Source organism: Acomys minous (assembly GCF_964271855.1).
Source record: "Acomys minous genome assembly, chromosome: 16".
In the NCBI taxonomy this organism is placed as follows: domain Eukaryota; kingdom Metazoa; phylum Chordata; class Mammalia; order Rodentia; family Muridae; genus Acomys; species Acomys minous.
Genome location: NC_140498.1, coordinates 35,442,469 through 35,458,355, shown reverse-complemented (window position 1 = coordinate 35,458,355; position 15,887 = coordinate 35,442,469). Strand labels below are relative to the sequence as shown.

At 48.6% G+C, this 15,887-nt stretch overlaps 1 protein-coding gene across 1 annotated transcript in view; it reads right to left on the bottom strand.

Annotated features, from left to right (window-relative positions):
- DOCK2 (dedicator of cytokinesis 2) overlaps nucleotides 1-15,887 on the bottom strand; it is a 406,436-nt gene that overhangs the window by 22,498 nt on the left and 368,051 nt on the right. The window contains exons 37-43 of the mRNA XM_084762887.1: nucleotides 14,367-14,457; nucleotides 13,403-13,522; nucleotides 9,811-9,900; nucleotides 8,218-8,322; nucleotides 6,037-6,178; nucleotides 1,206-1,287; nucleotides 11-95 (exon numbers count right to left, since the gene is read on the bottom strand). Coding sequence (XP_084619013.1) covers nucleotides 11-95; nucleotides 1,206-1,287; nucleotides 6,037-6,178; nucleotides 8,218-8,322; nucleotides 9,811-9,900; nucleotides 13,403-13,522; nucleotides 14,367-14,457 — 715 coding nt within the window. The remainder of the gene's footprint in view (nucleotides 1-10; nucleotides 96-1,205; nucleotides 1,288-6,036; nucleotides 6,179-8,217; nucleotides 8,323-9,810; nucleotides 9,901-13,402; nucleotides 13,523-14,366; nucleotides 14,458-15,887) is intronic.

Sequence of the window (15,887 nt, the reverse complement as noted above, 5' to 3'; positions counted from 1 at the left end):
AGATACTCACCGCGAACTCATTTTCTGGGTCTACAGTGCCCCTGCGCACTGGTCTGGAGTAGTGGAACTTTTGCACGTAATTGGACTTGTAAAAGCTGAAAGACAGGAAGGAGTGGAAACTTCTGGAAGCCACGCCCAGCTGCTGACACCTTAAACGTTGAATCTGGCAGAGCTCTGGCATTTCAAGGTCTGGGTTAGAGCTCCATAAAAGAACTGATTTGCACAGGGTTGCAGGGTGATTCAGAAGCAAGGCTGGCCTTACACCCTGGGCATTTGCAATCGTGGCTTTAGTGCACCAACCATAATCTGTCATTGTTTCCTTCAGTTAATGGAAGGGTCTAGAATACCTAAGGACCAAGCTAAACATCCCCAAAGGGAGCACCAGGGTTTGCCTTAGGAGCCTCAGTCATCCCCTTTCAGTTTTCTGAATATGTGGGGGAGAATCACTTGTCATTGACAGCGGGGTACCCTGCTATCTATAGAGGTGTCCCTGTCTACAGGTGCATGGCCAAGAGGGAGAGGGAGGCTGCCATTTAGTCATTGCAGTTGTATGCCATGATGCGAGCATGAGGCTCCTGGAGGGGCTGTGTATTACTAGAGAACTCTTATTACTGGATGGTGTATCCAGAGGCAAGAACAGGAGGTAGAGAGGGGTGCAGCCAAGGACCCCGCAAGCCCCCACCTCGTGGCTTCCTCAATGACTATGCAGTCTCAGAGGAAGCAGCTGGGCACCTGCCTTCATGCTGTTACTTTACTTTTATCACTGCCAGAATATATGCATCATTAACCCACACCCTCACCAAAGGCTGAAACAACATTCCTTTGGGACAATGTGCCCAGCATGCCCAGGGCCACTTTGTTCCATCCTTCCACCATTCTGTCACCTGCCAATTCCTACTCCTTAACATCCTTGGGCCCATTCTAGGATCAGCCTGAGCAGAAGGCTCCCACATCAGTTCAGTTTCACGTCTACTGAGGACTTGTCATACATAAAGCTAGCCACACACACCCCAACCTGCCCCTCCCATTCATCTCTGGCTTTGGTCTAATTACAGACATAGCCCAGGTAACTGGGGGCAATTATTTTCCCCAAAGTGAAAGCCAGGATAGACTGGCTGAGGAGAAAGGTACTGAGGCCTGTCCTGTCACCAGATCAGCCTCTTGGAGTCCTTTCTATTCCTCCTGGAATGGGCTGTGGGTCTTACTTTATGATCTGGTCAGGTACTGGCTTGTTCTTGAACCTGGGGTGTTCATCCAGGACAGGCTGTACAGTGAAACACTGGATGTCTGGTGTCACCCGAGTTAAGGATTTGAAACATGTTTGTTGGCCACAGGAGAATTCCAAACATCACAGGAACCAGCTGAGAGCGTCTAGGTCGGTCCTTCTGAGACCATGCTTTTATCCAATCGTTAAGTTGCCTGCTTCCTTCAACGTCCCCAATGACCAGTGAGCACTCACTTTGGGCTTTACCAGAGCTGACCACCACCTTGCAACTCTCTCCCAGGCTCTGCTCTAACTAACAGAATTGCTTAGCAGCTTAATCACCGGCATCATGGCCAGACTGCCATTAGCAGTAATGCCCTTTAATGAATAGATGGTTCTCTATCAATTACAGAGCAGGGCTTCCCATGGCACCCTTTAATCTCTCCAATTCCGCTAGGTGTCATTGTTAACCCCCGTCGTTCCTGTTGGCTCAGAGAAGCCAGACAACTTGCCAAAGGTCACACAGCTTGTAAGAAAAGGGCAGTTGTTTCTATTTAGGCTTCTTAACTCTATGCTTAAAATTCTTTAGATATAATCTCTTTCACATCCAGGACTGGGGTCACAGAACACAATGACCCAAAATACCTTGGAGGCTATTAATGCCAGAATTCCAACTCCATGGATAATCTAGGGGAACTATGTGTGCATGAGAATGTAAGACCAGTCTGTCTTCAAAATTACCTTGCCAAAACAAAAAGAAAAAAAAAAACTTCATCTGAGACCTTGCTAATGCATGGCAGGCCTCCATCCTTCCTCAGCACTTCTGAGTCTGGCTCTGCATTTTCAAAGACCCTAAGGTAATATTCACACATGATAAAGTCTGAGAGACCTACCGATCTATAACATGCAAACATGTCATTTTGTCCTCCAACTCTTGACAATCCCAAAGGGACAACCTATAGCAGAAAGTACGGAACAGCTGGAAGGAGCTCTGTGACTGATTAGTGATGTCTGCCACCGGCACAGGCTGCAAGCTGCCAAGCATCCTTGGCTGGATCTTTGCCTTGGCTAGCCCCATCTTTACTCTTGTTATGCTGGCTCTATGGCAGACAAACTAAGTGGAAAAGGTGAATGGCCACGGTTCTTTCATTCCCCCATTCTCTCTTTAGGCATTCAAGTTATTTCCTCCCCCTCTTTACCCAGCGATCACCGCAACTTAGGAAGTCTTCCAGCTAGGAAAGAAGGGCTGCTCTTGTTGACTTTTGAAGACCTCATGGTAGAAGATGCATGTCTCTATCCACGAGGGCTAACCCTCCCCCTGCCACTCCATGTCAGAAGTCCATGGCTCCCATGCCCTTTGACAACATGCCTCTCTCTGTGCTAACACACTAGGGGCTTTCCTCTGGGCTAACACTCTAGCAGGTGACAGTTTTTACTCTGAAGAGTACTTACACAAGGAACAAGGTTCCCTCAAAGAGAAAGCAACAGTCAATCCACTGGACTAGCCTCACTGGAAACTTCAGGAAAGCCCTGAAATCCCAACCTGGCAGCCTAAGCTGGGAGAGCTTTTTCTGTGGAGTGAACATCTGAGCTGCAGGCAGGGGCTGGCAGACTATGCTGGGCCCGACCCCATCTCATTGCCTGTTTCTGTGGCAAGTGCAAGTTTAGCACAGATGGCCTATTTTCAAATAGCTGTGACATGTGAAAATGATACATGTCCAATATGTCAGGGCCTGTATATAAGTCTTTGTGGGAACATGACTTGCTTACTAGCTCCATTTGATCAGTGACTGTTTACATACTGGGACAGCAGCTAAGGAGTTAAGACAGGGGGCACAGAGCTCTCAAGACCAACTCTTACAGAAATGTTTGCCAACATTTCTTTTAGAGGCAATTCTTGGCCATGTATATTGATCTGAGCTGCCGGCACTCATCCAAGAGGAGACTCCAAACTTGTCTTCGGGAAGCCTATGACATCGGCACCCTTGAATTATTTAGCTTGACTCTCCATGCCTGGTGCATGAGTTGGCAGCAACAGCAGACGTCTACTAGACCTTTGCTTCTAAGTGCCTTCCACTGTCTGGACACCTGAGAGAAGATGTGAGATCTGTTACTTCCCCTCCAAGCTACCTGTTGACTTGTTAACAGCAGAAGGTAAGAGGACAACATTAATAATTCAAGGTTGTAGCAAGCAGCAGGCCTGAGTTCAAATCCTAGCCCTGTTGCTCTCTCACCATAGCTGCGTCTGAGAAGTTCACTTTGCCTAGTAGTCAAATGCGAAGAACAACAGGCTTATCTCAGGGGCATATGATGTGCCAAAGGGAGGAGATGATGCACAAATGTTAAGTGAATGGAAAACAGTTAATAGCATTCTGGTCCCAGTCTTTAAAACACAGATTTAAGACAGACAGAACTTGGCATTTAAAACTCCCAGCTTTGGGCTGGAGAGACGGCTCAGTGGTTAAGAGCCCTGTCTGCTCTTCTAATGGTCCTGAGTTCAACTCCTAGTAACCACATGGTTGCTCACAACCACCTATACTGAGATCTGGTGCCCTGTACTGGTGTGCAAGCTAACATGCAGGCAGAACACTGTGTAAATAAATAAATAAATCTTAAAAAAATAAAAATAAAAATAAAGTAAAACTCCCAGCTTCTTTTCTAACTACCTTCAAGACCCTAGGCAAATTGCTTCATCTCTGCTTTGTGTATTCCTCTTGGTGAAATATGGAAATTTAACACCATTCTAGAACATTCTATGGGGTTTAAGAAGATAATATTCATAAAGCACTTGGTCTCCTAAAGAGATCTTGCAAATGTCAGCACTTTTTCTTTGATTTAGCACCTTGTTCCTGGCACTGAGCCAGGCCATAGGGCCCTAAATATGATGTCATGGTTGGGGACACATGCTCTCTCCTCCATGCCACATCCAAAGACCATGCAGACATTTAATACCTGGATTCCACTACTGGAGCCCTAGTAATCATCCAGGACTCACATGTAACCACACTGGCCTTTGATGCCAGCCAGCAGTCACCAGTTGTGCTTTCTCCTGCAAATGGCCATGGAGGGCAGACGAGAAGGGCGGGCAGGCATAATGAAAAGGTCACAGATGAATATTTATCACCCAAGGGGAAAAATATTTGGATTAAGGTTTTCAGCAGCCTAGGCAGAGAGCTATGTACCCTGACACCCCACTTTAAAAGCTGTAACTTTATCTGTTTTAAAGGGTATGGTGCTGCGACCCCCGCTGAGAAAATGGGGCCTCCAGGCTCCATAGCCAGCCTCCCCCTGGCATTTGTGGCCCCGGCCTCCACAATCCTACCTCCTACTAGTGGCAGCACACAGTCCACGAAGCCACCAGGCTTGCTCCATGGCTGCTATGGTACACACACACACACACACACACACACACACACACACACACACACACACACACACACACCTGCCAGCCTCAGCTCCTGGCTCTGCATGCTGCTCTAGGCATCTTCCCCTCTGGTCCTTCCTTCCTCTCTCATCTGTATCCCTCCATCCTTTTGATTTCCTCTCCTTTTCTTTTCCTTCTGTTAAGCCATGACTACTTTCCTTGAGCGGGCCTTGTGGCAAGCACTGTGGAGAAGCAGGACTTAGCACGGAAAACAGGTAACACGGGTCTTTCCTCAGGGACCTGGCGTCCCCTTTGTGTTCATGTATAGGAGAACAAAGCCTAACACACGAAGAGGAAGACAACAGCAACAAATCAAACAAAGAGGGCTTGAGGTCGCAGGGTCATGGTGAGCCCAGGAAAGGCAACTTTAGAGACGGTGCCAAGGGAAAGGTTCTTCCTGGAGGGGACACACCAAGTTAGGATCTGATAGGTGAGTGGAGACCAGTGGAGCCAGGAGCTGAGGGAACAGCATTCTAAACAGATGGAACAGAAGTGGAGAGGGAGCAGAGGAAGAACAAGTCGTCCTATTAAAGAAATAAAATGTAGTGGCAGAAAGACCTAAAAGCAGAGGGAAGAGCTGGGAGTGAGAATGTTGGACAGCTAGGGTCAGGGACGGCCTTGAAGCCTGGGCTCAGGGTGGGGTTTATCCTACTGGCAATGTAAAGTCTTTTCAGTCCTTAGGAAAGGCATCTGTACACAGAACACCACCCCCGCCCACCCCAATCTGGGCCATCTCCCCAGCTAACACTAAGCTCTGACTGCTATGTCATCAGCATCAAGGACTAGTGTAACAATAATTGTGTAACAACAACAATAGTGTAACAACTAATTGTGTAATTAGTTGCACGTATCTCTTGTAGCATTATAGCGGCTCTGTGCCCACCTGAAGGCAGACCACTTTGGGTGTAAAACCCTGCACAGAGTCAGATACAGAGTCAGGACACAAGAGAAGGTATTCACGGTGAGAACAAAGGAACGAGGGAAGGGCTGAGTTCACCCATAGGGTGTTGCGTTTCGAATGCACCCCTCCGTGAGCACCAGGATGCCAATCACGTGAGATGTGCAATATATCAACGTGGCTTCCCATACACTCTAAGCAATCTCAAAATGACCTATGACCTAAGAGGGCAAATGATACATAGGTAATTGCCATCCTGTATACAGTATACTGATTCACTTTCCCTCCCCCTCAAACATTCCAGTCTACAGTTGGGTGAATCCATGCATGCGCATCCCACAGTTACAGAGGAACAGTTGTACTGGGATGACTTCTCCGGATCCCACCCTTGGAGACCCAGGGTGGCCCAGAGATCGGCGGCCAGTGGCTCTTGTGCCAGTCCTGAGCTCTGAAGCGGCTCTCATTTAAAGCGATGGACAGCCACGCGGCTGGAATAACCTGTAAGGATACACTGGCCTGGGGCGTTCTTCACGTCGTCCCCAGGGGCAGAGGTGGTGTTCATCTTCTCTGCGTTGGGGAACTGGCTCAGGAGCTGCACCTGGAAGTCCTCTCTCCTCTCATACTCCTTCCCCCGGTAGATGAAGACTTTGTTCTGCAGAGGAAGGACACCTGTCAGAGACGCCGGGGCCTGGGCGTGCAGGACTTGTAACTCAAGCAGAGCTCGAAGGCTTTCAAACTGAGCCTGGGGCTGGTAGTAGAGGGCGGCTCTGGGTATGTCTTTCTCCTCTCAGCTCCTCATCAGTGGAAGCAGGGGCTGACTTAGCTGGGTGGACCACCTGCTTTAACGGGCCTAGCTCTGATGGGCAGGAGACCGTGAAGGGTGAAGACCTTGTTTAAAGTAATCTACAGTCAGCTTCTGGGATAACTTCATCGTGTCACACCCACTTTATTTACATGCCCGAAAAACTGTCCACTTCTCTTCAATGAGGCCATGGGGACTGGGGCTGTATCTAGCTAGGACCCTCTTTACGTGGCTCCTGGCCCTGAGCCTATGCAAGCATTTTCTTTACCTTTCTCTGACCACATTAGCTTCCTCTAGAACATACATTATCAACAGGGTGATTTGGGCTACCTGGGGACATTGACAATTCCTGAAACTATCTTTTGGCTGTCATAACTAAGGATGACGATGTTCCTGGTAGTAAAGGAAGAGATCAGGGATGCTGCTAAGCACCTCACAATATACAGGGCAGCCACCACAGCAAAACAGTATAAGGCTCCATCTGTCTAAGTAACAAAAGTAGGAAACCCTGTTCCAGACCACAGCTGTGCCATCTTTGTTGAATCTAATGGCAGCTAAGTTCTTCTGCCCAAACCTAAGCCTGTAATTTACCTGCCAGCACCAAGCCATCTGGACATAGGAGGAGCCCAGGCCCACTGCTACAGTGTAGTCTCTGAGACTCATGCCGGGAATACACACCCCTAAGAAGTTCGCAGAAGAGTCTGATATGCAAACAGGGTTAGGCAGGTCCCTCTGAGCCACCCAGGATTCTTTCTCCCCATCCGTCACCCTACAGCTACTCATGGCAATCTCTCCTGTAAATCCACGATGGCTTCCATGCTGACTGGTGGCAGTGTAGGAGAGACTTACTAGACTACACTGTAAACCAAGTGAGGCCATTTCAGAGGTCTGATCTGTTATTTCCCTGGCATCTTCCTGATACCCCGCCCTCAAGCCTCCCAAACCAGAAGCAATCCTGGGGATATAAACATCCAGCCTAGTATATGGTAAAAGCAGCCACCAAGACACTGCTTAGACACGATGCTGCAGGAACTCTGTGGGTCCCCGAGATTCTGTTGGAAGCTGCAGGATCAAAATTAGCACTTCCATAATGATAGTAAGGGTGCCATTGTCTTTCTCATTCACATTTGCTCCTCTGTATAGCTTTCCCGAGGTGCAAGCACTGTGCAATGACAAGAGATCAACACCGCCATGGAAACCGAGCCTTTTGTCCTCAGGTCAGACTTCAGCGGTATGTGTAGAAATACAAGTGGACTTTACTCCTCTTGCTCTTTTTGTTTCTTTTCTTGAGACAGGGTCTCTCTACATAGCCCAGAACAGCCTAGAATTTTCTATGTAGACTAGGTTGCTCTCTCCTCCTATTTTTGTCACAAGTGTTCCTCACTGACTTTGTAAGCTGGAAAAAAAATGTAGCGATTATTTATAATTTATGTTAACATATGACCCTGCATATGGGCTTTTTGTTACTTTTAAGTAAGTTGCCAGACATTTAAAATTTTTTCTTGGTTTTTGTTTTTCATGTACACGCTTGTAGAGATAGCTCACAAATAAAGAAAAGCTCTGTGACTACAACAAATGTTGAGAGAGCAAAGGGATCCCTTGACCAAAGAGAATGAGAGCTACTGCCTTATCTTCCTCTGAACGCTTCATTCCTGCAGCAGGGCCCCCGCTCCTCCTCCCTGCAGCTCCATTCGGGGAATAAGAAACCACTGGTGGTTAGGGTGATAGGACCAACTTAGGACTCTACTGGGGACAGTGATAGTCCTTGGACAACGGAGCTCAGCTCCTGAGCTGCGAGCTTCCAAGAACAAACAGATCTTCAGAGCACAGAGGAACAGCTGTGATGCCAAGGGTCCCCAGACCCTAGGCCGAGTCACCGGCAAACCCACCCGCAGAAAGGAAGGGAATCCTTGACCGTAGTATCCGACAGCAAAGTAGTCTGGTTTGGGTCTCAGGATTTTCATGATGTTTTCATAGAATTTGGCCTGCTGCCTCTAAGAGAAGAAAACATGACTTGTAGTAAGACAACGCAGATGTGTATCCAAGGCACATGCAACTGAAAGAATCCACAGTTATGACATTACCCTCACCCCAGAAACAGTATACCAATTGCAGATAGCGGCGTGCCTGTGGCTATGCCTGTGTTCCAGTGTGTAGAGCCATGCTTAGAGCCCTTGCCTACTGTGCTAGGCAACCCACTTGCAGGAGCGCATTTACCTATTTCATACTTGAGCCATTCTTGTGAGCTTCTCCAGTGCCTGAAGGAAGAAGTTGGCAGCTGGTCCATACGGAATTGGCCTCAGTGAGCTCCAGCTGGTGGCCCTGCCATTCCCCCACTGTACTCCCTTTTTTTGTGACCATGCAGCACGGCAGGCATTTCTGAGAGTATACAGATGCCCAAATGCCTCCAGGTAGAGACATTTTCTTATGTGGGCATACCTGGCATATTTTGTCTATTCCAAGAGCCGTGTGCTTGTCAAACATTCACATCTTTAAAAGCAGTTTGCAGCTCACTCCACACTTCACAGGATGTGGAAATTATTGTTTGTCGCAAAGAAATCTTGACATGGCAAAACATATGAAGAGATGGGTCACAAGATTCACTTGATGTGACATAGACCATTACATGTGGCTCTAGACAGGTGCCTGGGTAGCATGTGCTCCGTGCAGGGATGCAAATGTACATCAGTAGTGTGTGGGATGCCCTGGCATGCGATTGTATATAAACTCACACCTTTGGAAGACTGCTCACCTGTGTGTCTGAAAACACCTGTATGATCAGGGGTATTGTCACTGAGTGTCCACTGGCACAGACACATGTTTGTATTTGAGCCATATCTTACATAGAACTAAGAGCTCTGCAGACTTTAATGTGATGACCGCTCTAGACCTTCATCCCCCCCACCCCAGCTGTCGAGCCTCTCAACGTGTTGACATTTTCCTGGAAATGTCTACATTGGCCTTTATGGACCAAGAGGCAAGGGCCTGGGATCCTGGCACTTGGGCAACCAGGAATTATATAAGGGCTGGTAAGGAATGAAGGAGCAGCCGGGAAGCTCTCACTATTTCTCCCACTGAGCTCAGCTCTTTCCTAATCCCTGACTTCTGCAGTGCAGGCAGGGACCAGGGACGGCTAGACCCTCTACTTCCTATTTCCCCTACCAACATACTAATGTGCAACAGGCAGATGGGAAGCGTGTTAATGTGATTTATCTGTTCCCCGAAAAGCACAAAGTTGTGCTTTTATTTAATTGGTTTGGTGATTTGTGGAACTTTTACTGCAAATGTAACAGAGTGTTTACTGGGAGTGCAACAGCTGCGGCAGCTGCGGCTCCACCTAACGATGGGAGGGCGATGTTCCCCGTGACCTCACTCAGACCTGTCTCCATCCTTCTGTTTCCCTCGCCCACAGGCCTCTCTCTTCTCGGTCTGTCTCCCCAGCCGAGTGAGTGCTGCGCGCGGCTTTGAGGGGGAAGCCTTACCAGGTTCTGGCTGAGCAGCTCGTAGTCAAAGATCTCCATCTCGTATTGTTCGGCCAGTTCCTTGCACAGGCTGATGGCCTCTTCCCACATCTGCAGGGTCACCATGGAGAAAACCGGTTAGAGGTGGCTCAGCTTTGCAGAGCCTTTGCTCAAGAAGGGACTTGAGCTTAGCCTTGGCCCCCTAGAGCTGCACTGCAGAGATCCTCTTACCCAGTCCCGGTGTTGACACAGAGCGAACCTCGGACTTGCTATTAGTGTAGCCTTTCCCTGGCTTCTCATCCTGCTCCTTTAAGGAATAAAGGAGTAGGTTGGGTTTCTGTTGTTGCTGTTATTTTGTTTGTTTGTGTGTCTATTTGTTTTTTTTTGAGACAGAGTTTCTCTGTGTCACCTTGGCTGTCTCGGACTCACTGTGTAGAGCTGGCTGGCCTTGGTCACATCAGTCCACCTGCATCTGTCTCACTGAGTGTGGAGATTAAAGGCAGCTAGAGTAGGCTGTTTAAATGCACTCTGATTTCTTCCTAAGCACCTGGAGAGCATCCTCATGTCCCAGGTGAGGATGAGAAACGGAGGTTCATCTGCCCAACCAGGAGCGGGCTTGGAGGCCAACCCCCAGTTGACTCCATTTGCTGCTTTCTAAGTACTTGATGGCTTGACTCCCTGAGCCCCTCTACTCCCCAGAGTACAGGGGAGGCATCAGAACCCTTAGCTAGAGTGAAATGGTTCCCAGTGAAATAAACAAACGGCCTGGGATCAGAGCATTTCCGGGGATGAATTTGGGTCCCCATATTCCATCTAATTTTTCTCCTCTACCAGTAAATGCAAAGGAGTGCTGTGGTGCTGTGGTGCTATGGGTGTGGAGGTAAGTAGGGAGCAGCATGAAAGTTTAGGGAGGAACGTACTAGGGTATCAAAGCATCACTAAAACTTTCAGCCGGGTGGTGGTGGTGGTGCACGCCTTTAATCCCAGCACTCGGGAGGCAGAGGCAGGTGGATCACTGTGAGTTTGAGGCCAGCCTGGTCTACAAAGTGACTCCAGGACAGCCAAGGCTACACAGAGAAACCCTGTCTGGGAAAAGCCAAAAAACAAAACAAAAGAAAAACAAACAAACAAACAAACAAACAAACAACCTTTCAAAGTGGATCTTCTCTGTCTCTAAAATAAACTAACAATACGGACCCCGGACACGGGCTTTTTCTTTGCTGCTTGACTTTAAGCCAAGAGTGTCTCCCATCTTGGACCCTCGAGGCATCAGTAAGCTCTGCAGCCAGGCATGGGGAGAGGCAGGGCTGGCTGGGGGAAGCTTGACAGTCTCAGAGGATACCCACTCCCATTCTACACAGGGTTTAAAACAGAAAATGCACCTAAATGGAGAATCTGGGGGAGGTGGGGGGAGGAGAGAGCAGAGGATGCCAAAATTCATTGTGAGCTTCTTAACGAAAGTACTCTCTGCATCCAAGCATAAAAATAAATAAAACCAAGTGCGGAGCAGAGGAGCCATGGCAGTAAACCCAAGACAGCTTAGTGAGCAGCATAAAAATGCTTTATGTGCCAGGAGGACCCCAGTTTGCAGGCTTCACCCTGAACAAGAAGGTTGGGTAACGATCCTGGCTGGGCCACAGGACTGTTGGAAACAACAGAATGTGTGTGTGTGTGTGTGTGTGTGTGTGTGTGTGTGTGTGTGTGTGTGTGTGTTTCCCATTAATACAGGAACAGGAGAAAGCAATAAGGTCCCCATGTGCTAAGTGATTTCTAAGAGGCTAAGAGGCAGGACAGTAGTCAGATACCTGGCATTCCCTCTGGTCCTCTAGGGCCTCTGGCTGTCACTGATATCACAGGACTTTATCTATTGGTTATAGAACAGTGACTGAGTTCTGGGGATGGTGCATGGACATCCATCAATCTGCACAGTCACTGATCAGGTACGAAGATGGGGGAGAGACACCATTTCTGCTCTCATGAACGTCAGAGGTGAGGCAAAAGGAGGCGACAGAACTGTTGGGCTTGGGGAGGCACTATATAGGTCGCGTTAAGATGGACATAGGGAGTGATAGCCTGTGTGTATCTGTAGGAAAGGAAAGCTGAGGGGAGCTAAAGAGCTTAGGATCCATTCTAGAAGCTTCCATGGCCATGGCTTTCAGGGTAAGCTGTACCATCTGCTGCCTCCTCTATACTTCCAGGCACCACCATGTTCCTTGTCCCCACCCTTGTTATTGCACACTATCAGGAGAAAGCATGCAAACTCTGACAACGATTGGCACGCCTGTTTTAGCAACAAGACAATAAGAGCTATGAGCATGGGGCGCTTGTTTCTTCATCCTCTGCTCAGCACAGGGTGGCTGAGTCAAATTCCTGGCTGGAGAAAAACCTTATCCCGTCATGGGACTCTTCCAGCGGGACTGATGTAACCAGCAATAAACAAACAGAAAGCTCTTCCTTGGTGGCTAGTGGGGCAAGAGCCTCAAAAGATGGCAGAGTCTCTGCCCTCAAGGGGCTTATAATCATAAATTATAGGACAGTCTTTTCCAACGGCTGAGCCTTAGGAATTTATAAGCGCTCTGTAGACATTACCTCATTTCATCATTTCTGGGCAAAGTGGGAAGAGCAGACCAAGACAGAGGCAATGAACTGCAGAGGCAGGGCAGACCTAAACCCAGCATTCAGTGGTACCCTGATAGATGGTGCAAGATGTTGCCAGTCACAGAGAAGCCGGGCTACATGTGAGCTAGAGGGCTTGGGAAGGGCTTTAGAGAGGACAAGGCATAGTTAGGCAGCAACGGTGGCCATTACAGTTTAACAAGATGGCATTGCTGCCCACTAGCTTCCATGCTGGCACTCATGACGTTTCCCTGCCTGGCTTTCACCTTACAAGGAAGAAGTGGATACTGTTACTACTTCAGTGTGGTAGCAGGAGGACTAGAATGTCAGCAGGGGCCACACAAAACTGTGGATGGACCCGAAGGATGCAATGCCCAGGCATGAAAGCTCTGTGCTGAGGTGCCTACAGGGCAGATGGTGGCCTTCAGCTTGGAGCTGCCTAAAGGTCTTCCGGAAGCAAGGGCTGGGTAGCAGCTGCTTTGCTTTATTTCCCAGGCTAGCCTGCCAGAATCCTTGCTGAAAAGATCAACGACAGCACAGTGTCACCTAGGAACCTACCCATTTACCCAGCACGTATCATCAACTCCTGCGTGCAAGTAAGGTTCTGTTTTAGCCACCAGGCATCCAGCAGTGTATGAGACAAAGTTTTCGCAATGTAGGTATTCCAAAGTGAGGAGCCAAAGAGTAAGCAAGTCAATACCATGCAAGGGGTTGCTATCAACAGTAGCCTATCTTTGAAGAAACGAGATGGGTGGCCCAGGGCAGGGGCACTGAAGGTAGCGGAGGAAGTTTTTTACATCTTGGCATCTAAGTAAAACCCTCAGGAATGAAAAGATCCAGCCTCCCAGGGGACAGGCGTGAGAGGATGCTCTAAGCTGGGCAAAGCAAGCACAATGGTCCAGGTGTTGAAAAGAGGGAGGACTAAGTACAGAGCACAGGAGAGACCTGTCTCTCCTGATGGCCAACACTCCCACAGAGGACGGTAGGCTCCAATTACCTTTCCTTTGTCGAAGTAGCCTATGATGGTCTCATAGAGTGTCTCCTTCAGCTGCCGGTGGGTCTGAGGGTGCTGCTGGCCTGTCTGCATGACCTGTGATGCACACTGTTCATCTGACCACTGCAGAGAGAACACGGGGAAGCAAAATAGAGCTAAGTGACAGCTAAGGACAGAAGAAAGGCAGAAACCACCCTGTCCAGGTCCTGATCTTCCACCACCACCACACACACCTTTCCCCCTTTCAGCTCCTCTTTGAAAAGTCAGGGTTCCTTTGAGGAAGGAGCCCTCATGGGTAGGAATCCTCAGGATGCTTGGAAGTTGCCCCCCCACCCCGGTACTTCTGACGATATAAGACAGAGCAGACGAACCAGGGACCACATACCATGAGAACATCTTTGACAAGGAAGCAAGAGAAAGCCGTGCACATCCTCCTGCAGGCCTCCCCAGGATCCCGGTGTCTGTGGTCAGGCAGATTTTGTCTACAATTTCCATTTGTGAAGTGATTCTGATTTTGGCTAAATTGGGCATCTTTGGCTTTCTAGTAGTTTCACAGTGTGAAGTTTGTAAGGATTTTTCTCTAAACCCTAATGAGACATGGCCCCAGTGCTTCAAAGGCCAAAGGAAAGAATCCCTTGCTTTTGCAGCAACAGTCTCTAGATACGGGAAGCGGCTTAGTGGGCATGCTAATGATTTATCCTTGGCAATTGGTTGGATGCTATTAATACGTCCTGGGGACTATTGCAGTTATTGAACGCAAAGGTCACTCAGCACCACAGGGAGCAGGTGAAATAGCACAGAGAAGTATGCTGCCAGGTTGGGAGTTTGGGGGCCACCGGGAAAAGGAAAATTCATTTGTCTCTCTCCCATCTTCTTTTGACTCTTTATTTCATTCTTTTTTAAACTCTCAGACTTGCTGTGAGGAGCTGGTGGGGATCTCAGGGTTGGTGTCTTCCTGGGACCATACCTTGAGAAGCCAGGTGTGGAGAAGGAGCGTGTAGGCAGCCTCTGTGTAATTGTCACAGTCCAGGTGAAGATCACGGAGTTTATACAGGTATCTGTGAATGGAGAAATGTCGCGGTTTACAAGGTGTGATGTTAAGGTGTCTGGTGGGGACAGGAAGGAGCGAGACAGAACAGATGGGGGACACTGCACAGGGGACAGGGAGTTCTTCAGGCCAGCTGTCCAGCCTTCTTCTACATGAGTGGTAATGATCGAATCCAGCACTTGTTGGACCCTTAGTGTGAACCAGGTACGCATCTCCCTTTTTACTCCTGAAGCAAGGTCTTGCTATGTAGCCTAGGCTAGCCTAGAACTTCCTATGTAGGTCAGGCTGGCTTCAAACTCATGATCCTCCTATGACAGCCTCCTATGTGCTGGGACTACAGGCATGTACTATGATGCCCAGCTTTGTGATAAATGTAATGCTTTGGGCCATCTAATCGCCATGACAACCCTATGGCATGGGTCCATTAGGGATATCAATACTCCAGTGAAAACAAAAATGTGGCGTTAGGGGCTATGCTGTGCAGAATTCCATGTGATATAGAATGGTCTGCCCAGTGTGATAGGGTGTGTAAATAAATGAAGGAAACACAAGTGGCTCTGCCAGGATTCACACGCTTATGCACAGAAGGGCTGGGGTTTGAGCCTGAGTGCCAGCTCAATCATAAGAATCCACAGGAGTGAAATCCATAAAGGGACACCCCTGTCCTCTCCTTAGAGGATTCTGATAGAGCATAAAAGAGAATGGGGCAGGGGACAGAGGAAGGACAGAGAGTCCTTGAGCCGTCCACAGAGAAAGGATGCTATTTGGACACACTGACAGTTCCACCTCCCGTCTCTTTGCAAGTGACGTCCCAGCTCTGAGCCCTGAGAACAATCCCGTGGAAAGGAACTAAGAACAGAAGAGCAAAGGAGAGGCGCTTTGATAAGTTACTGATAATTGATCCAACAGTACCAAGGAACAGTGGACCGAAGCTTCTGAACCAACTAGTCGGAAATAAAACCTCCCTTAGGATAAGTTCATTTCCCCAGGGATTCTGTCAGAGTGATGGACTGCTAACTGACACAAGGTTGTTCAAGAAGGATTTGCAGCCAGACATCTAGAAATTGAAGTAGATGATAAGTGTGTGGTATGCCAGGGGCGGGGGGATTAGCTGTGGCCCAAAGACTCAACTTATCCTACCAGCATTGACCCGAGGATGAGAAAACTCAGGCCTGTGTTAGAAGGGGGGGGGGGGGGCGGAGAGTGTGTGTGCTGCTGTTTTGACAACCACTGCAATCTTTCCACTCTTCCCCAGCAGTCACCAGCGAAGTCATGCACGAGAGAGATAGAGATAGAGAGAGAGAGAGAGAGAGAGAGAGAGAGAGAGAGAGAGAGAGAGAGAGAGAGAGAGGAGAGACTGGTAGTTGGAAACACCTATTCTGTATACATGGCTCAAGCCTGTCTTGTTTCCCTACCGACCACCCATTAGACCCCCTTGAC